Source organism: Dipodomys merriami, unplaced genomic scaffold (genome assembly GCF_024711535.1).
Source record: "Dipodomys merriami isolate MVZ:Mamm:240054 unplaced genomic scaffold, mDipMer1.0.p SCAF_30, whole genome shotgun sequence".
Classification (NCBI taxonomy): Eukaryota; Metazoa; Chordata; class Mammalia; order Rodentia; family Heteromyidae; genus Dipodomys; species Dipodomys merriami.
The window spans coordinates 14480514-14503020 of NW_027204493.1; the positions used below are offsets into that span (position 1 = coordinate 14480514).

The window sequence follows — 22507 nt, forward strand, 5'->3', positions numbered from 1 at the left end:
TAGCTCGAATTAACCACCAAAATGCTGGAAGTGGAGCAGTGGCTCAAGTGGTAGAATGCTAGAGCACAAAGCTCAGAGACAGTGCCTACGCCCTGAGTTCAACCCGGGGACGGGGAAACACACACACACACGAAACACACACACACACACGAGAAACACACACACGAGAAACACACACACGAGAAACACACACACGAGAAACACACACACGAGAAACACACGAGAAACACACACACACACACACACACACACACACACACACACACACACACACACACACACACACACACACACACACACACACACACACACACACACACACACACACACACACACACACACACACACACACACACACACACACACACACACACCAGTTAGCAGTTATTCCAAGGGAAAAAGAGCCTTACTGCACTCAAATTTATCAAACTCAGCCCAAGTTACTCAGGTTAAAATCATTTCCTACTCAATCTTCTCCCTCCATTATAGCAGAAGTTGGGACAGGAGGAACAAGATTTTTTAAAATAGCCCTGGCTGTCCTCTGTTACTTAAATTAAGGCATATTCATCATTTTAAAAATAAAAATCAAGCCGGGCGCTGGTGGCTCACGCCTGTAATCCTAGCTACTCAGGAGGCTGAGATCTGAGGATCACGGTTCAAAGCCAGCCCGGGCAAGAGAGACATGAGACTCCTATCTCCAATAAACCACTAGAAAACCGGAAGTGGCACTGTAGCTCAAGTGGTAGAGCGCTCACCTTGAGCTGAAGAGCTGAGGGACAGCACCCAGGCTCAGAGTTCAAGCCCCACAACCGCAAAAAAATAAAAAATAAAAACAAAAATAAATAAAAATCAGAATGTATAGAGATATAAAACTATTGGTAGATTCCTTGAATGATATCACATCTTTTCCCAGTTACACATTCAGTAGGTGCTCAATACATTTTATTTATTTATTTATTTATTTATTTACTTACTTAACTTTTGTCAGTTATGGGGCTTGAACTCTGGGCTTGGGCGCTGTCCCTGTGCTCTTCAACTCAAGATGAGTGCTCTACCACTTAAGCCACAATGCCACTTCCAGTTTTCTAGAGGTTTATTGGAGATAAGAGTCTCATGGACTTTCCTGCCCAGGTTGGCTTTGAACCATGATCCTCAGATCTCAGCCTCCTGAGTAGCTAGGATTACAGGTGTGAGCCACCGGCACCTGGCAACCAATGCCCTTTTGAGTCATATTCTTTTTTAAAATATAGTAAGGCTCTCTTACAAAGTGAAAAATCATTTAAAATCATTCCCCTACCTCACTGTATATGTAGATATTTCCATATAGATGCAGAAGGTATGTGGTTACTGACATGCTCATGCATGAAAAATACAATAAGGCTAATAAACAAATTAATATGTTGGAAAGCAAAAGGTTATTCAGTAATATCTACACTTATACTATATAGAAGATGCTGCTCTAGCAAGTTTTACCAGACACTTAAGTACTTAGAAGGCACCAGCCAAGTTATGATGGGTTTTCACAGGTTTCGTATTAATTTTTTTCTTGTCTTATACAAGACACATACTTGAATTTCAGCTTTATTTACTTGCATGGGGGGGGGGTCACACTTAAAAAAGGGAAACTTTCTTATGTGCAAGCATACATATTGTTATTTGACATCAAAACAATACAAGGTAACTACAATCGAAACAACTTTATATTTGCTATCTAATTCATAGAGATGGAGATCAATCACCCCAAACTGATCACAAACACCAAGTTTACACTTAAACACATAGTTTAAAAGTGTGGATGAAGTTCAGTGGTATAGCACGAACAAAATCCCATTGTGACCCATCCCAATCCAAGAAAGGAGAGAGGGAAAGGAGACAGGAAGAGAGGAGAGGATATGGAAGAAGATAGGAGTTAAAAGGAGGGGAGAGGAAGAGGAAAAAGGGGAAGGGGAGGAAGAGAGAAGAGGAGAGAGAAAAAGGAAAAGAGAAGGGAAAGAAAAGAACTTAAAAGCAAGAAAAAAAAAGTGAATCTATTAAAATCAGCCAATAGGTTTCTGTAGTGTACTATAACAAGCAAACCAGTTAGCTGCACACATTCTGCAATTTTCGTATCAAACAGGATAAATACCAGATCCTACATCCGGAGGAAGATACCATGCAAGGCTCCAGTCTATGTGACCTACAGTAGTGGTTCTCAAAGTGTGGTCCCAAGATCAATAGCCACCTGTGAAAACTTGTTCCCCACCTAACAAAACCATTCTTGATATGTTTTAACAATACCATCAGATTATTCTAAGCCACTTACCTAAAGAAAAGACTCAGAAGGGAGCTATAATTATGAACTACAAGTTCAGATATTCTACTGATATTCACATGACACTCTTAATTGCATGTTTGAATGCTGTAACAATACCCCTTTGAAAGCTCTCAAGTACTAATTTTAAACAGAGTATGAAGTGTCTAGATATTAAAATTAATAAGCATTCTATTAAACCATTCTCCCTTTTATGTTTAGAACTCAAAGTCCAGTAAAATTTTTGTGATAGCAGAGATAGCAGACTCTGTCCAAGAGTACACATGTGCAAAAAAGGGAGGTGGGGAGAAAGGGAGAAAATCAATGGGAAAAAATTAAAAACCACAATTGCAGGATATTCTCATCCTAACATGTAACTCTCTGACTCATTTATACAGTTAACAAAAATGACTCATTTCGGGTGCTTAAGTTCCTTCCCTCCCAGGCCAAGCATTGTAATTTTATAATTTAAAAAGTATTTGGTAGCAGGCTACGGAGGCAAATAAATCAAAAGAGGAGGGTATACCATAGTACTAAGCTATACATGATGTTTAGACTGAAATGTTTTTACATTTTTGGGGCTTCCTGAATTTTAAATTTCAAGAGAAAAGTAGTAGGAAAGTTTGTGTCCAGCCACACTATATTCCACAATAGAACAGCAAGCAAAACCACAATTATGGACCAATATTATATATCTCTACAATTGACAACAACTGAGTCATTCTGGAAACACTGATGGAAATCACATTTTTCTAAAATTTTTTCTTTTAATTTCAACAAGGCAACCTTAATCACAACAATGACTTTCTTAAATGCCTTGGCTGACAGTAAAAGGTAAGTTTTCCTGTTTTATGGAGGTTAGTCCAGGAGAGAGATTTTTAAAGACATACCCACAGCATTTGGTAGAAAAGTCCTGAAGCTGAGACCCCACTTCCATTGTTACAGTTTCCGGGATGAAAATTATGATGCTGATCTTCATCTTCCTCAAGATGCTTCTTCAATAAGAGTGGAACATACTACTATCCATGACTATGTTACAAGAATGCTAAAAGTAGTCTGGGAATATAGCTCAAGTGGTAAAGGGCTTGAGTTCAAGTTCAATCAAAAGGAAAGGAAAGGGAAAAGGGGGAAATGGGAAAGGAAAACAAAAACAAAAAAGAAGAGAAAAAGAGGCAGGGAGAGAGGGTGAAGGGAAGGAGACAAATGTTCTGTATATTTACACCAGATAGTAAGGAGATGCTAAACTCCCACATTATCTATGATCACTGAAAATAAGTACACTTCTTTGGTTCTTAGTAAATTAAATAGTTTTAACCTTTAAAAAGACATCAATAAATGAAGGTTTTAAAGATGTACAACTGAAATTTTCATCAAGAACAAATAATTGGGAAGTTTTTTTATTGTATTCATAAATTAAAACATGCTTATAATATACCTCACTTATCAAGTTATTTTACAGGTAATAACAGATTAAGAAACAATGTGACATTTATGACCCAAACAGGATCACACTAAGATTGCCTCTGACTAAGGGACACAAAAACACTTTCTGGTCCTTTTTCCTTCCTATTCTTTTCATTTACAGATCTATGAAGCAAAATCCCCGCATCAGTACAAACCTCTGAACAATTCTTAAAAGTATAAAACTTATGGAAAAATAGGAGAAATTCTTCATGTCTTTATGATTTTAGGTTAGGAAAAAAATTTCTTATTTTTTATTATCTGTAGTTGTACAAAGGAGGTGCTGTGTAACAAATCAGTTTATGAATAGAGTGCATCTTTATCAATGTCACCCTCCTCAATAAAATTCTTAAATAGGAATAAAAAGCACAAAGTAAAAATGTAAAGATCAAACAAATTTAATCAAAGGCTAAAACATCTGTTCCTCAAAAGGCAGTATTTTGCCTCAAGAAAATTAAAAGCTAAACCACAGATTGGGGAAAAAATGCAATAAAACATACAACTGATACAAAAGACTAGCTTTTCAATCAGAAGAAAATAATTTTAAATGGATGAAATATTTCATAAAAATGAAGATATAATAATGGTAAATAAGTATATAGAAAAGATCAATATCACAGTTATTAGAGAAATGTGAATTAAATATAATATCAAATATTAAAATGGTACAATTAAAAAATTCAGCCATGAAGCTGGACACTGGTAGCTCACCTTTGTAATCCTAGCTATTCAGGAGGCTGAGATCTGAAGATTATGGTTCAAAGCCTTCCTAGGTAGGTCCATGAGACTATGATCTCCAATTAACCAGTAAAAAGCTAGAAATGGAGTGTGGCTTCAGGCAGTAGACCACCAGCCTTGAGTGAAAAGGCTAAATAAAGCTAAAGGACAGTGCCCAGGCCCTAAGTTCAGACTTCAGTACTGTTGTGCACACTGGGCAGGCCAGGTGGAAGCACACAGACACAATCACCCCACTCACTGGCAACAATGTAAACAATAGAACAACTCTCCCACTCTGCTGGTGGGAATGCATACTGGCATAACCACTTCAGAAAAAAAATGGCTTTTCAGTTTCTTAAAAAGTAAAATATATGTCTACTAGGTAACTGAAGCAGTCTACTCTGCTATGGTTTGTGTCTTTCAAAGTTCACATGTTAGAACTTAACCTCCAAGGCAACAACAGTGTTGAGAGGTGGAACCTTTAAGAGGTGATTAGGTGATGATGACTCTGCCCTCATCAATGAACTTTGATGACATTATGCATCACTAAGGATAAATTGAGCTCTACTCCCTTCTTTCATTCATTCATTCATTCATTTTCTCTCCTCTCTTGCCTTTCCTCTCTTCCTAATCCCTCCTTCATATTCCATCCCCTACCACACAAATGCCATGTAATATTTTCCCCAATGCTATGACACAGAAAGAAGGCCCTTACCAAATGTCAGTCCCTCACCCTTGAACTTCCCAGCCTCCAAAACAATGAGTTTAAAAAAATCCTCTGTTTATGTTGCTCTATTATATTCTGTTATAGCAAAACAAAACAGATTTAGAGAAAAAACAAAATGCACCACACATAGGAAGATGTAACATGATTAATAGTCCATCTTTCTTCAGAAACAATGGAGATCAGAGTACTGTGCAATAACACATTCACTGTAGAGAAAAAAATTACTACAAAAAGTTATATCCACTAAAATTGTTGTTGGAAAATGAAGTAAAAAATAAAAGACATTTCCAGGCAAACAAAAGCTGAGAATTTGTTGCTGGAAGACCTAAGGTAGAATACTTAATGCTGAAACATATAACACTGACAATAACTTGAATTCCAAATCCTTCATCCTGTACTACTCTGAAACTGCTTAAAGTTCTTCACCAAAGATTTACATACATCATTAGATCCATTCCTCCACTTTCTTGCTAATTTGTCTAAACTTCAAGATGACAACACTATTTTTCTGAGTTTATTATGTGGATAGAATACATATTCTTTTCAAATATGTATCTGCTGTAATCATGTCAACTTTGTGTACTACAAGTCTTAGCCAGTGTACAACAAGAAAAAGAAATAAAAAGCAACAATGAAAGAAAAAGAAGGATTATAATTCTCTTTATTCTCAAACAATGTGAATGGGAGAAGAAAACCTAAGGCACCAAGTTATACTTGAGATAATAATTTTGTTAAATTACCAACATTGCAGGCATGAGGTCAAAATAAAACTCAACTATATTTCTTCACAATCTAAAACAACTGGAACTTAAAAGCACACACACAATCTCTTTTTATAATATAATCAAGAAACATTAAAAACTTAGTATGGTATTTTAAAAAATGTGTATGTAATGGTTTCACTATGAACTATCCCCTCAGGCTCAGGTTGTTGAACACTAGGTTCCAGTTCATGCTAGTGGCACTATTTTGAGAGGTTGTGGAACCTACAGGTTCCACTACTACCTATAGGTGGTAGTGCCTACCCAGAGAAAGTAGGTTACAGAGTATATGGCTTTAAAGATTATACATGGCCCCCAGTTGCATTCTCTCTGTTTCCTGTCCACTATGAGATAATGAAGTTCCTGTATGATACATCTTTGCCACCATGATGTTTGGTCCAAGCACCTAATGCCAATAGACAAAGCAAATTTAAATGAAGAACAAAGTAAAAGGATTTATAGTACTTTGTTTAAGACCTACAGAAAGACTAGCAGAAAGAGAGAAGTATCATGTAAATAGATTGAGCTTACAGATACATTTTCAATAAAAGTACCAAGATAATTCAATGTAAAAAGGATGTTGTTTCATCAATAAACCTAACAACTGGATAGCCAGTGGAGAAAAAAATATTCATAACTGAAAATCAAGTGAATCAGAAAAAGCATATGGAAAAATATTTTCAATCTTCAGGCAAGTAAAGATTTCTTGAAACACTAAAAATACAAATCATAAAAAGATAAATTAAGTTTCATCAACATTATACTGTTGTAAACTTCAACGAAAAATTAAAAAATGAAAGGCAGGAACAGCTTGTTGAGAAAATCATTCAAAACACACTTAACAAAGGAAAATTATCCTGGATATAGATAAAACTCTTAAAATTTAGTAAAACAAGACAACCCATTTTTTTTAATGGGCTAAAGAGTTGAATAGCCATTTCTCAGATGATGACGGTTGAATAGACCAAAAAGCACAAGAAAAGATGCTCAAAACATAATAAATATAAATTAAAATCATACTGAGACCCCAAAACAATGCTCTGTAGAGTAAAATAAAACTAACTAATACCAAAGGATGCAAGGAACAGAAGCAAGTGAAACTCTCAAACGTTCTTGGAAAGACTGAAGGTAGTACAATCACTATGCAAGTTGGATGGCTTCTCAGAAAGGTAGACAAGCATCATTCAAGAGATAGAGATAGATAGGGGCTGGGAAGGTGGCTCAGTGGTAGAGCGCTTGCCTTGCATGCATGAGGCCCTGTGTTCGATTCCTCAGCACCACATAAGCAAAAAGAAAAAAGCCAGAAGGGGCGCTGTGGCTCAAGTGGTAGAGCGCTAGCCTTGAGCTGAAGAGCTGAGGGACAGCGCCCAGGCCCAGAGTTCAGGCTCCATGACCGGACCACCCCCCCCCCCAAAAAAAAGAGATAGAGATAGGAGGACCATAAATTTAAGACTAGCCTAAGCTATACAGACAATTCAAAGCCAATGTGAGCTATATATTGATATCTTGTCTCAATGTGGAAGATAGGGAGGGACAGAAAGAGAGAGGGATAGGGAGACAGAGGATGAGAAGAAGAGGAATGGATGAAAAATAAACATGGATGAAACACTACAGAAACATTAAATGAAAGAATGCAAACACAACAAAGTTCTCACAATATGCTTCCTCTTATGCAACATTCTAAAAACACTGAAAGGACAGAAAGAATAGATGTCTTGGTGAATACCATTCATAGAAAGGTATTCACTATACATTTTAGGGCATATGAATTATATGTCAATAAAGCTATTTAATAGATAATCAGCTGGAAGAATGGCTAAGCAGTAGAGTACTTGCCTAACAAGTGTGTGGATCCTAAAAAAGGGGAGAAAAGAAGGGAGAAAGGGAGAGAGGGAGGGATGGAGGGAGGAAGGAATTTTTAAAAAGCAGATCAACTAAATTCTTCAGATCTCATTATTATAATAGTTTAACATACAAATTTTCAACTTTATCATGGCATGAAAGTAATACTCATTAAGCATTAAACAGAAACTGTACTTGGAATTTTGATCTTTTCAATATATGATATAATGATGCAACATCCTGCAGTTCTGGGCAGTGGTAGTAAGCCATAGTTCCTAGTCAGCCATATAATCAAGAGGGATGTTTGGTAGGTCTATTATATTTTTTTACTTATAACATTCCCAATTTATGATGGGTTTATCAGGATTATCCCATTATAAGCCAAAGAGTATCTATACCCAATTTTATTTTCCTTTGTGATTTAAATCCATAAAGGGAGTTTTCATTAGTGCATGTGTGCATGTGTATGTCTATGTGTGTGTATTAATTGTTGTTTCCCTGTGTTAGGGTTTCACTGTTCTACAGCCCAGGTTTGGCCTCACAATCCTCCTGCCTCAAGCCTTCCCAAGTATGGGATTGTTGGCATGAGCCATCACACCTGGCTTTGTATGTTTGTTGTGTTGTTCATTGGACTGGAGATTGATTCAACTTGGTACTTTCCACCACGTGAGCATGCCCCCAATCCTTTTGCTTTGTTTCTTTTTCAGTTAGGGCCTTACACTAACTTTGCCTGAATTGATCTTGATCCTCAATCCTTCCATCTCCACCTCTTGAGAACTTGGAGTATACCACCACACTTGTTTTTTGTTGTTTTGTTTTTTGTTTTTTTGGTTGTTGTTGTTGTTTTATTCGGTCATGGGGCTTGAACTCTGGGCCTGGGCGCTGTCCCTCAGCTTTTCAGCTCAAGGTGAACACGTTACCACTTGAGCCACAGTGCCACTTCTGGTTTTCTGGTGTACCTAGGATTACAGGCATGAGCCACCAGCGCTCAAATACTTGGTTTGTTTTTGAGATAGGGTCTCATTGATTTTTTTCCTAAACTGGCTTAGACTCAATCTTCTTGATTCTTCCTCTTGAGTAGCTAAATTTACAAACATGAGCCACCACACCCAACTTTTATGGTTTTATTTATTTTATTGTTAATATAGAGGTGATGTACAGAGTTATATTTACATGAGTCAGGTAATGAGTACATTTCCTTATACAGTGTCATCTGTTCCCTCCTTCTCTCCCATTCCCTCCCTCCCATCTCCACCCATGGGTTGTACAGTTCATTTTCATCAATGTCCAGTGAGGTCTACTGCTGCACTTTTTCACCCTTTTTCCTCAAGTTCTGTACCCTCCCTCCCACCCTCCCAAAGATACACATGTGAACACACCACATATAAGGTAAAGAATATAGACTCATCAGAAAAAGAAAAAAAACATTTTAAAAGTCTTTTGTTTCTGTATCTTAGGAGCTAGTTTCAATATATATATGTATATATATATTTATGTAAATGTGAAGTGGTGCATAGGCATTGCACCTTTGTGATTCTCTCCTAAGGCTATCCTCTTTTGGTTTCACTGTATGTGAGTATCTAGAATCCTGTGTAATTTGTCATATCCCAGTGCATTTTAGATCGAACTTCAGCATATCAGAGAGAGCGTGTGCCATTTGTCTCTCTGATCTTGGCTTACCTCACTTAACATGATTGTTTTAGTTCCATCCATTTCCCTACAAATGAGATTATTTTATTCTTTCTAATGGCTGTGTAAAATTCTATTGTACATAGGTATCCCATTTTGGATCCACTTGTCTATTGTGGGCCATCTGGGCTGTTTCCATATCTTGGCTATTGTGGATAGTGTGGCAATGAATAATGATTTGCAGCTGTCCTTATCATATCCTGGTTCATAATGCTTAGAGAAGATGCCTAGGAGTGGTATGGCTAGATTGTAGGGAAGGTCTATGTTTAGTCTTCTGAAGAACCTCCAAAATATTTTCCAGAGTGGTGGTACTAGTTTACATTCCTACTAGCAGTGCAGTAGGGTTCCTTTGTCCCCACATTCCTGCCAGCATTTGTTGTGGTTCAAACTCAAAATGTTGGCCAATCTAACAGGGACTAGATGTAGTCTCAGAGTTGTTTTGATTTCAGTACTCTACGTGAACTGTGATTTTTCTCTAGTAACAAACCATAGAAATGATCCCTGAAAGTATAGTCTTGGTATTTTTTTTTTAAACTGTAGAGCTAAGCTTCAGATGAATAGTTTGTGATAATTTTATCTGTTAGATTTGGGTTCTTACTCTATATTTTAAAAAGTCCTAAATTTCAGTCTCACTTCTAATAAGCTTTCTCTTCCCAACCAAGCTTTTTGTTCACTCCCTCCATTCTAATTCCTCCACTGTACACTATGGAACTGTTCCACTGTTAAAATCTCGTTTTTGTCCTCTATCTTCAAACTCTTCCCTGAAGATTCACTACATCTCCTAGCTAGCCAACTAAAGAGCCTTTCCTTAGGATATTGCTTGGCTCTATAATCCTATGAAGGCAGAAAAGGAGATCTTCAGCTTTCTTGTGGCGTGATGGGGCCTTCATCACTCCACAAAGACATTTCTGGACTATTTTTTCTCTATTCCTCTTATAAAAACATTTGCTCACCTGAGCCAAAATTAACAGTACTGTTTTCTACCACATACTATTTCTTGACTGCCTACCTCTGGTCACTTTTCCCTCTTCATTAGACAACAGCCATATCATTCCTCCTCATCACCACACAGCTTGTCACTCAACAACCTGTCTATTCTTTGGCTTCTTTCCAGGAAGGTTCTCTTCCATTCTCACCATTTGTTTAAGGTAAGTATTCCTTGCTAGACTAAACTCCATGAAGATGGGAAGCAAAGATGTCTTGTTCACTGCTGAATCCCTAGCAAAAAGCCTAATATATACACTAGTTAAATAAATTGTTTTTCTAGCCGGGTGTCGGTGGCTCACATGTAATCCTAGCTACTCAGGAGGCTGAGATCTGAGAATCATGGTTCAAAGCCAGCCCGGGCAGGAAAGTCCATGAGACTCTTATCTCCAATAACCCACCAGAAAAACGGGAAATGGCACTATGGCTCAAGAGGTAGAGTGCTAGTCTTGGGCTGAAAAGCTGAGGGGCAGTGCCCAGGCCCAGAGTTCAAGCCACCACCCCCCCAAAAAAAAAATTGTTTTTCTATCCATACTAAATGCAAAATGAGGCCTACTAAAAGACTGTAAGGTCTGCACAGGGACACCTCCCTCCCTCTTGTCTAAGTTTCCGCCCAGTATCTGTTACCTAGATAACTGGCAGACCTGGAAGCAGTCACCTTCCCCTCCTGCTAGGTCACATCATGGGCCACCTCTGGTCACATGCCTCCCATCTGACCTTAGGAGAGTCCCAGACTCTGAGGTCACATCCGGATCCTGTGTGGCCACACCTTTCCCCCACCGGGCCACACCTATTCCTGTCCCTGGCCTAGATAAGTCCTGGCCCAGGATGGGGGTCACCCCTTCTTTTTTCAGCCATGCCTCTCCACCATGCATGTCGGGGGCAGCAGTTCGGTAAATAAACTTCTTCTGCCTGAATAGTGCGTGGTGCTCTCTTCATCGGCTACCTAATGAAACCTACCTATTTAATACACCTTACAAAGATCTATTTACTTACAAGAGTCTCAACAAGGCCAAAGAGGTATTTGGAAACCATATATAAAAGTAATTAAAGGTATTTTTACCTAGAGTATGTATTTGTTAGAAATGAATACCTATCTTAGAATATAAGAAGGTAATTATACAGAAAAGATAAGTCTGACAATTATGATATTTGAGGTAAGGAATTCGCTTTGCTACTAATCAGTGGTCTTGCTTAATATTATTGGGTCTTCAGGTTTTTTCCTTATCTGCACATTAAAGGAGGTAGGCTTTCTGGATTCTAAACATTCTACTTCATTCAACAAAAAATGGTATATAAAAAGGCAACCTTAGGGGCTGGGAAGGTGGCTCAGTGGTAGAGCGCTTGCCTTGCATGCATGAGGCCCTGGGTTTGATTCCTCAGCACCACATAAGCAAAAAGAAAAAAGCTGGAAGTGGTGCTGTGGCTCAAGTGGTAGAGCACTAGCCTTGAGCTAAAGAGCTGAGGGACAGAGCCCAGGCCGAGTTCAGGCCCCAGGACCCGACCCTCCCCCCCAAAAAAAAAGAAAAGAAAAGAAGGCAACCTTGGCTTGGGATGTTGTTTGGTGGTGTAGTGCTTGCCTAACATGTATGGAGAGGCCATAGGCTCAGTCTTCAACACCACAAATAAAAATTTTAAAAATCAAATGTAAAAAAAGAGAGGGAAGTGACAACCTAAGGACTGAACCAAGTCACCTTACAAAAATATTTATACTCTTGAGAATAATTATAAAAGCCCTGCAGCATGGTACATTCCCATAATCGGAAAACTCAGGAAACCAAAAAAAAAAAAGAGGTTTAAAAGTCTAAAACAAGCCTGGGCTGGCTATTTAGTGAGACCTTTTGAATGAAGAACAGGAGAGAGTAGGAGAGGGGAGGGAAGAAGTGGGGGAACTACAAGATCTAGCAGAGCTTTCAAAATGCTTGGATTAGATCCAGGGTTCAGCAACCTATGACCCTTGGGGCCGCTGCTGTTAGTATAAACAAAGTGTTACTGGAACATAACCACACCCATTCATCTGAAGTATTGCCTATGATTGTTTTTCTTCTATCAAGGCAGAGTCCAATAACTGTGAAAGGAGCCATATGGCCTACAAAGCCTCACACATTTATGATATAGCATTGTAAGAAAAAGTTTGCTGACATCGCCAGAAAGGATCCACAGGTTCCCTTTTACATTTTTATACAGAGGCAATGAAAAGTTTCAACAAAATGTTTCTAAATGGATAAAAAGCCATGGTTAAAACAGAATGAGGAAAAAGAACATGAATTTAATTCACTCCTAGTGATTATACCAGTATCTCCCTTCAAGCTGGTGACTTGTTTCCTAGTCTCTGAAACCTTCTAAGAATACTCAAGATAAACAAGCATCAAAGGTTCAACACTCACCTGCCTTCCTTTACTTTTTGTGCATTTCCCCGACATATGTAGTTCTCAATGTAACCATCACTACAGTTGATTTTTGACCAATCTGGGTCACAAACATCCAAGAAGTGAGGTCGAAGTCTGCCTATTGAATACTTGGCAATGTCAGTCAGGGACTGACTAGCAGCTGCACCAAACAAAAAGGTTCCAATGGCTTTGTAAATAGTGGCTACGTAGTTATTCCTGATAAAGGAATTTGAGTGCAAGAGGTTAAAGTAAACAGACAGAATTTCTCCAATAACCATCTGAAAAAGAAACAGAAAAACAATGTTAAAATATCAAACAAGCACTTAAAACAAAAACTAGAAAATGGTAAATTACATTAAGTTCTTTAAAAAAAAACAACAAAACCCCAAAAACAAAACAGCCAAGCTCTTTCCGCACCCCCAAACCTTTTATTTACTTTTTTGGGTTTGGTTGCTTTTGTCTTTACAAAAATAGCCAGCTTAAGCTATCTAATTCTAAACAAAACAAGACAAAGTGCCTGATCAATTGTGGATACTACTTGCAAAGCCAAGATTAAGTCAAAACCATTTCATAGTGTACCTGAAACACTAAAGCCTATTCCTCTCCTTGCATTTCAAGACAGTGATATATCCCAGAAGACAAAAAATTAACCTATTCAAAGAACAAATTTCCCAGTGACAATCTCCCTCACAATAAACATTTTTGTCTGACAATCTTTACTTTTGTCAAACATTCCTCTGGATCAAAGACATTCGTTAAAAAAAGTTATAGGGAGCAAACAAGAATAAAAACAAAAACAAAATCCAAAGAAAATCAGTAGCGCTCTAAGACTGAAGCCAGAAGTCCAGACGTCCAGAGGTCCAGAATCAGGTCTCCAAATCGTGCCTTCAAGGAATTCTTTAAGCTCAGGGCCTTAGGGAGTTTTGCTACAATACTAAACAACACTTGGTGCTCTTCTTTCCCCAAGGCAACGTTTTCATTGATGCTTCCCTTGCTGTATTTTTTTCCCACTAACTTTTCTAAAATCAGGGCTAGAGTTTCTTGTTAACAATGTTGTGAACTATATGGTGCTAATCATCCCTAGTATGTGTGAATGAACACAAAAGTGTAACAAATTTAAAAGCATTAAAAAGGTGTCTAAGAGGGGCTGGGAAGGTGGCTCAGTGGTAGAGCGCTTGCCTTGCATGCTCGAGGCCCTGGGTTCGATTCCTCAGGACCACATAAGCAAAAAAAAGAAAAAAGCCGGAAGTGGCGCTGTGGCTCAAGTGGTAGAGCGCTAGCCTTGAGCTGAAGAGCTGAGGGACAGTGCCCAGGCCCAGAGTTCAGGCCCCACGACCAGACCCCCCCCCCCAAAAAAAAAAAGGTGTCTAAGAACTTTACAAGTTTGTAAACCATTACCTTGAGAGATTATAAAAATATTAAATGGCAACATTATAAATAGTGACATCTGCTGATTAAATAAAACAACATTCACCTGAAACTTAAACACACGTTTAGGAAACACCTTGCTAATTTATGTGGAGGCAAAGGGGGAGACTAACAGTGTCACTTGAGATACATACTAGTTTTGCTGCTAGATCTAAATTATATAAGCTATTTTTTTTCTAAGCATTTTCAATGTGAGGATTAACTGTCTTCAGAATAGGTTTTGCTATAATTAAAAGAAATGGCTGCATCTTAGAAAGGACTTCAAGAACCTGATACTAAAAATTCTTCATCTGCCAGGTGCCCTCGTCTCATGCCTGTAATCCTAGCTGTAATCAGAAGGCTGAGATCTTAGGGTCATGGTTCAAAGCCAGCTCAGGCAGGAAAGTCCATGAGACTCTTCTGTCCAATAAACCACTCAGAAAACTGGAAGTGGTGCTGTGGTTCAAGCGGCAGAACCCTAGCCTTGAGATGAAGAGCTAAGGGACAGCGTTCAGGCCCAGAGTTCAAGCCCCACAACCGACCAAAAAAAAAAATCTTTATCTGGTTTAGTACTCCTAGAATTCCATAATTAGTGTGTTTTAATCTTGACAGCTAGACTATAAACTTCACAAATACAAGGGATTTCTTAAATGCCAAATAAATCGCAAGTCCTAATTAAGGGACCTAAACTGAGTAGGTGGGCCAATAAATTTTAATTGAAGGTACTGCCTCTTGGGGGAGAGAGAGAAGAGAGACAAACACCTGAGAGAAACAGAGAGAGAGAGAGACAGAGACAGACAGACACAGAGTCTTTTAAACACATGAACACCTATGGAAATATAGTCCTCATGGGAATGAATTTATCAAAACTTTTCAGAGAACAAGTAACAAGAAAGGAAAACTTTCACAATGTTGCTTAGGGTATGAGAGTATACATTGCCTCCTTGAGGTACTGATCAGAAGCCAGAATGAATTTTGCTAACAGAAGCCAGAATGAAGTTTGCTAACAGTTCATTATAGAATTGATCTTTGATAGTTAAAAATATAACATGTATATTAAACAACCAAATTTTAGTTGTGGAAACTTCCATATCACAGCTGTCAAATTTTTTCCTTTCTTTTTGCTGCAAACAGTGGCTTGAACTCAGGCCTGATGCTCTTCTTTGGCTTTCTTGCACAGCTAATACTCTTGCCACTTAAGTCACACCTACATTCTGGCATTTTGCTGGTTAACTGGAGATGGAGTATCTGAGACTTTACTGCCCAGGCCGGCTTCAAACCTTCATCCCACAGGTCTCATAAGTAACTACAATTACAAGTCTGAGCTACTGACTCAGCTATACTTAAATACTCAACTGTTTTCCAGAAACAGCTTCTGAGCCTTGTGAGTCTTCCTAGTCAGATTCATCATTACTTAGGACCACCCAAATCCTGTTCTTGCCAACAATGAAAGAAAATTGCTTTGCTAGAAACATTCAGAGTGCTGAGTACAGATTACAAGCTGATCGACAATAGCAGCATAGACTGAAACTGAACATTAATGCTGAGGTGGTAGGGGACAGTTTAGGCTGCAAGTGCTGGGTTAGCTTACATCATTTTTTATCAAGTGTCCCTCTTTCCTGAGATAAACAGAAAAGAAGTTCCAAATCAAATCATATGATTTAAATGTAGAGTTGTGACTGCCCATCTGGTCTCCATAGGACAGCCAAGTCTCTCTCTCTCTCTCTCTCCCATTTTTTTTTATCCTATCCTGCACTCTCTCTCCCTTTTTTTTTTTTAATCCTATCCTGCACTTAATCCATTTATTTCAGTTTTTGACCTTTGGTGAAGTGTACACTTAAGCCAACTGTACTCTAATTAATCCTGTAACTGAGAAGTCTCTTCATGTCTTATTTACTTAAGACTCTAAGGATACAATAAAATTTTAAAGAACAAAAGGTAATGTTTAGGAGAGCAGAATACTTATGAAGATCAAAGTTAGTAATTGTTTAAATCATTATGATTCAATCCTTTTAAGTTTATGCCTCATACTATCCTCTCACGATCTCCTTTATATTTCCAGTGGGCAGTTTTATATTGTTATATTCTCCCTACAGTTTTAAGTCTTTCAGGAAAGAATCAACTTCCCCAAACAATAGTCCAAAGTCCCTGGAATATTTCTACATCATCCACTCCATTCCAAATAGCTATGCCTCAGTTCTTTTGTTTTACTGAGCCTTTCTCAAAAGCCAAAACTGAAGCATCAAACTGAATAGATTTTTATTTATCCCCCTTAGCTTCTCAGTAGTATTTGACTTCAATAAGCATTTCCTCCTAGTCTTGATCTATTTTTATAATGATAAGAGTGAAAGGGGAAAATCATGTAACTATGCACATAAGTCTCCATGAAAGTCTGCTGTTGAGTCTGTAACTGTTCTTGATTTACTTTCTAATGACCAAAAGGAAATACATACAAATCTAAATATTGCCTCAAAGAAGTTGCGTTAATGAATAAAGCAAAATTGTTTTAAATTAGTACATGAAACCACTACCCTAAGCATACTTTGAACTTGCTGACATTGCTGATATTGAAATAATACTGTTATAGCACTTTTAAATAAATATATGTTGTTTCTGTGTGTGCTGGTACGGGTGCTTGAACTCAGGCCCTTGCATTCTCTCACTTAGCTGTTTTGCTCAAGGCTGGCATTCTATCACTTGAGCCACATCTCTTCTCAGTCTCCTGAACAGCTAGAATGACAGGTGTGAGCCACCAGTGCCCAGCACAATTACCTGTTCTTTTAAGAATGTTATGCTCATATTAACTTATTTGTCCTTTTATTAAATGTAAAGATAATTCCCTTAGAAGTTGTTTTGAAAAAATAAGTTCTAAGTTCATAAGCTAGGGCTGTTTCGTTGGGCTCCATGCATGTGGCACAGGCTGTGTATATCCATACAGTGGCCAGCAAAGAGCATGTTCTCTTGCAGCCTTCGACTTTGCAGCAGATTCTGAAGTTTTATTTATACAACATCCTTCTTACTTACAGGAATGTTGAACAGAAAGGTATTTCTAGAATTAACAGAACACATGAATTTTGTCTGATATTAGGTATCAGCTGCAAATAATTCATATTTGCAACTATAAGGCCTACATCTAAAAACTTGTATTTAAATATTTATTTTTGTATTTAAAAAACTTTTATTTAAATATTTATATTTTGAAAAAGACAAAAAGAAAAGCCATGCTAGGAGTGTGGCTCAGATAGTAGGTCATCTGACTTGAAGGTGTGAAGCCCTGAGTTGAAACCCTAGTACTCAGTGCAAGGTCATAAGGTACTGTGATCAATTCCCAGGACTGAAGGAGGATGCCGGTTCCTCCTCCCTCTTTAGCTGAACAATCACAGGCTGGGCTTGCTAGCTAATAAACACTCAGTGAGTATAACGATAGGATGGTTTCTTACTGTAAGACCAGTTAACAAGATTGCTGCATAATTACCCCACCACTGCATTACAAAAACGTAGTTTCAGGTAAGGTGCTAAGCCATGACAGGCTCAAGGATAAGCTGAGAGGACAACCAAGGCAAACAAGTAATCATCTTGGCCTTCAAGAGGCTCACAGTCTTGTGAAACAAACATTTATATACTAGACATTTTCTTTTAGTAGTTAAATGAACTTTCAAGTCACAATGTATGAGCTGATTAATTTTCATTGCTAATAAGAAGATGCTGTGATCATTTTTAAGGCAATTAACAAGTTCTTAAAAAGTAAATTAAAAAAGATATCTATCTATCTATCTATCTATCTATTATCTATCATCATCTTGCTATCCTTTCTTTTGGATAGGACCATATATTCTGCTTTTATTTTTTCGGGGGAGAGTGAAAGGGGCCAGTCCTGGGGCTTAAATTCAGGGCCTGGGTGCTGTCCCTGAGCTTCTTTTATTCAAGACAAGCACTCTAACACTTGAGCCCCAGCACTACTTCCAGCTTTTTCTGAGTAGCTTATTGGAGATAAAAGTCTCCAGACTGGCTTTAAACAGCAGTCCTCAGATCTCAGCCTCCTGAGTAGCTTGGATTACAAGCATGAGCCACCAATGCCTGACTTATTTTCTGCTTTAAATATAAATTTTATTTCTACAGTTACAAGTTAGGGATCACAAAACTAAATAATAGCATTTGTGGGTACAGAGATTTTAAACATATCTCATCTAATAGGAAGTGGCACTGTGGCTCAAGCGGTAGAGAGCTCTATTGAGCTGAAGAGCGCAAGGACAGCGCCCAAGGCCAGAGTTGGAGCCCCACAACTGACAACAACAACAACAAAAAACCCACCATATCTCATCTAATTACAGACATCTTCTACCTAAAGCCATATTATCTGAACATTTCCACCTAAAATGCAAGAAAACAATAGCTATAATGGTTCAAAGAATAACAGTAAAAATCCTTTCATGTTCACTCCTTTCTCTCCCATTTATGGCAATATTGAAACTTTTTTTAAGGTAAACATGGGTTGAACAAAATTTTAATATGAGCTAGCAATTTCTCTTTTCTGGAACTCCGTGACTAAAGAATAGGTAATAAAGATTCAATAAATTATGAATTAATACCTTTTATATAAAATATGCTAGAAGTAAATCAGTAACCACACATTACTGAAACAGTAAATAGGTTTGCCATAATGGCATAAAAAAAAGATTAGAATGAAACTACATATATTCAGTAGGTTTCTTCCAATTATGCATTGTCATTCTTTTGGCCTCATTAAAATAACTAAGATTATCTTAATCAAATAACCTTCAATTAAAGGTTAAACAGTACACAGTTTGTGATATATTACACATTTAAATATAACACAAAATTAAGCCAAGTGCTCAAATGTTATAAACTTGGAAAAGTGATTTAACTTACAACGATAATACTGAATGGAATGATTATTCCACCTAATAACGCATAAGGTATGGTGTCTTCTTTGTAAGGGTACTTGATGGACTCATCATTACAGAATACTCCTCGTTGGAAGGGGGCATGCCTTGAAGTAAGAATTGCAAAAGGCAATCCAGCTAGCAAAAGGGAATAAATGAAAATATCATTAAAAGTTATCAAAATTGATTAATGGCAATTACTATCCCAGAGATTGTTTAAAAATGCATTTGCCATGAAAATAAATAAGAGCACATGTAAAAAGGAAATGTAGCAATGCATGCAAAAGAAGTTAGAAGAAGTACAGTTTGGGGTAAATAATTTTTCTACAAGAAACAAAACTTTCAAGTCCTCTATTAGCCAATTTAACAAGGAACATCTTTCTGTCCAAATACACTAAATAGATTTTGGGGGAAATCTCCCATACTCTTGTCATTTAATTGCCAGGTTTTCAATACTATTACCCAACTAATTTGTCATAGACTTTGTTCCTGAACACAAAATGTTTTCACTTTCCCCATTTTACCACTATGTCGCCCTCACATTTGGAGAGGTCAGGATTACTGTTGTTTTTTTTGTGTTTTGGGTTTTTTTTTTTTTTTTTTTTTTTTTGGTCCGTTGTGGGGCCTGAACTCTCAGCCTGGGCGTTGTCCCTCAGCTCTTCAGCTCAAGGCTAACGCTCTACCCCTTGAGCCAAAGCTCCATTTCTGGCTTTTTCTGCTTATGTGGTGCTGAGGAATTGAACCCAGGACCTCATGCATGTAAGATAAGCACTCTACCACTGAGCCACCTTCCCAGCCCTCAGGATCACTGTTTTAAGCTAACAGAGTATCTAAATCAAGCTTTATCCATTCATTTCTGTACTAATCAGAGAAGATTTATTAGAGTTGCTATGGAAGAAGTCTAAAGCTAAATTTCTTAAGATGGACAATGGTGTTAAGAACAAAACTGCATAACAAATACATAACAAACCACATAACAAAAAGACATTTATCATTAATGTTTTCTGTAAAGATAATGCCTCACATTCATCTGCTAAATACAAACTTTACCTAAATGTGAACTTTAATAATACTTCAGTTCTCCTTTACTTCACTGAATCTGGCCTACTGATTAATAAATGCTGCAGTATACTTAACTCATATTGGTTGTGAAAGAGATGCACTTTATCATAAACTCTCAACATGAGGTCAACTTCAAGACTAATTATGACTCTCCCTGCAAGTATTCCAGCTCCTTGTAGTATATCATAGCCACTAAGCAACTAGTTCATTTGTAGGTTCAAGAACTCTCTCTCCATGAAGTACCACACTTTGATGGCCATTTTCAGTTTTCACTAACTACATAAATTCCTAAATTCTAGTGATAATCAAGGCTCTGCTACCCTGCCCAACTGTACTTATCACAATATCACATTTGTTCAACCTACAAGATCCAAAACGGAGAAGCACATGAAATCACATCTTTCATCAATAGCTCTTTTCTCTTTCCCATTTTTATTTAAATACTGAATACATGAACCAAAGTTTATTTCCCTATGTGAGCAATTTGCCAATCCTTTAAAAGTCTTTAAAATACTACAATCTTCCTAAAGCTATACTTACAAAATGTACACTGGAAAGCGGGGTGCCAGTGGCTCACACCTGTAATCCTAGCTACTCAGGACGCTGAGATCTGAGGATCATGGTTCAAAGCCAGCCTGGACAGGAAAGTCTGTGAGACTCTAATCTCCAATTAACCATCAGAAAACTGGAAGTGGTGCTGTGGCTCAAATGGTAGAGTGCTCACCGTGAGCTGAAGAGCTAAGGGACAGTGCCCAGGCCCAGAGTTCAAGCCCCACAACCAACAACAACAAAAATGTACACTGGAGTTAACTTTGCTAACTGACCCTTATACTAAGTACCCCCTATATCCAAAGACAGAGAAATGGGATGAAATATCCAAGTCTTCAATACATATACCATGGCTTTTAATACAGCTTCAAAACTGCATAAACCTTTTGCACTTATTGGTACACATTATAGAGGTAAATAAACCCAGTGGTGGATTTAGTTGCTAACTGCCCTATACAGTAGTAAGCATTTAGCCTTCAACCAACAACCTTATGTTGCTAAGCAAATGAACAATCTTATTTTAGACTTAGAGCAAACCATCATTTCTATAGCTCATTTTACTCAAAAGAACCCAATACAAAATAGTGGAAACATTTACTATTTACATAGCACATTTCTGACTGAATTAGCTGCATTTTAAGAGCTAGGAATATTAAAGTGGTAAACTGAGTGAATCCACTGTGCAAAGAATTTTGCTAGGTGCTACTAGAAATACTAAGCACAATAAAGCATACTACATAATTATAGCAAAGAAAATAGAGATATATGGAACGTCCAGAGCTCAAGAGGAAGAAAGTTGGTCTGAATCTTAGAAGAAGTCTGGAAGAGAGATATAGGTTTGGGGATACAAAGGCTCTCTGTAGTTGCAAAGATGCTAGATACTGTATAGGACAGAATAAAGTGAAAAAAAGCACAGGGCAACAGTGATATTAAAGAGAAGAGCAGAAAAAACACCTATGATAAGCTGAAGGGAAGTTAGGAAGAAGTAACATCACCAAGCCCACTACTAGCACCTGGCCCACAATTTCTTGAACTTTCTCTTCTGTACAAATACTTAGGACTCTGGAACCATAACAAATACTTACAAACTGTTTTTATTTTTTTCTTTCTTTTTTTTTGGGGGGGGGGTGCTACTTCTGGGCCTTCTGGGTACCATCTCTGAGCTTTTTTGCCCAAGGCTAGTACGCTACCACTTGACCCAGAGCTACACTTTCTTCTTTTGGGTGGTTAATTGGAGATAAGTGTCTTACAGACTTTCTGGCCTCACTGGCTTTGAACAACAATCCTCAGATCTCAGTCTCCTGAGTAGTTAGGATTACAGGCATGAGTCACCAGCATCTGGCACAAACTACTGTTTTAGAAGGACTGATGGCAGGGTTTCTAGCAAGATTTTGTAAAACTATGGTTACCCTTTCATAGCTGGGTGCTCATGTATAGCTGAGAGCAGAGTCCAGGTCCCGAGTTCAGTACATACACACACAAAAAACCCTATTATAGGTAGAAAGAACTCTGTTAATATTAATGAAAACTATATAAATGTCTCCACAAAATAATGCTTTAAAATTATCAGAAGTTATACTTTTTAGGGCACCAGTGGTTCATGCCACTCGAGGCCAACATCTGAGAATCAAAGTTTGAAGCCAGCTTGGACAGGAAAGTTCATTAAGCTGTTATCTTCAATAACTACCAAAAAGTAAGAAGTAGAGATATGACTCAAGAGATAG

General features: G+C 37.8%; 1 protein-coding gene and 1 pseudogene across 4 annotated transcripts in view; both read right to left on the bottom strand.

Moving 5' to 3' along the window:
- Positions 1-22507, bottom strand: part of Plpp1 (phospholipid phosphatase 1) — an 82420-nt gene that overhangs the window by 11878 nt on the left and 48035 nt on the right. For 2 of the 4 annotated variants that reach the window (XM_070041175.1, XM_070041177.1), the window contains exons 2-3: positions 19159-19310; positions 12859-13139 (exon numbers count right to left, since the gene is read on the bottom strand). In XM_070041175.1, coding sequence (XP_069897276.1) covers positions 12859-13139; positions 19159-19310 — 433 coding nt within the window. The remainder of the gene's footprint in view (positions 1-12858; positions 13140-19158; positions 19311-22507) is intronic. The other 2 variants (XM_070041174.1, XM_070041176.1) reach the window with 1 other exon arrangement.
- Positions 9916-10004, bottom strand: LOC138840831 (small nucleolar RNA U3; annotated as a pseudogene).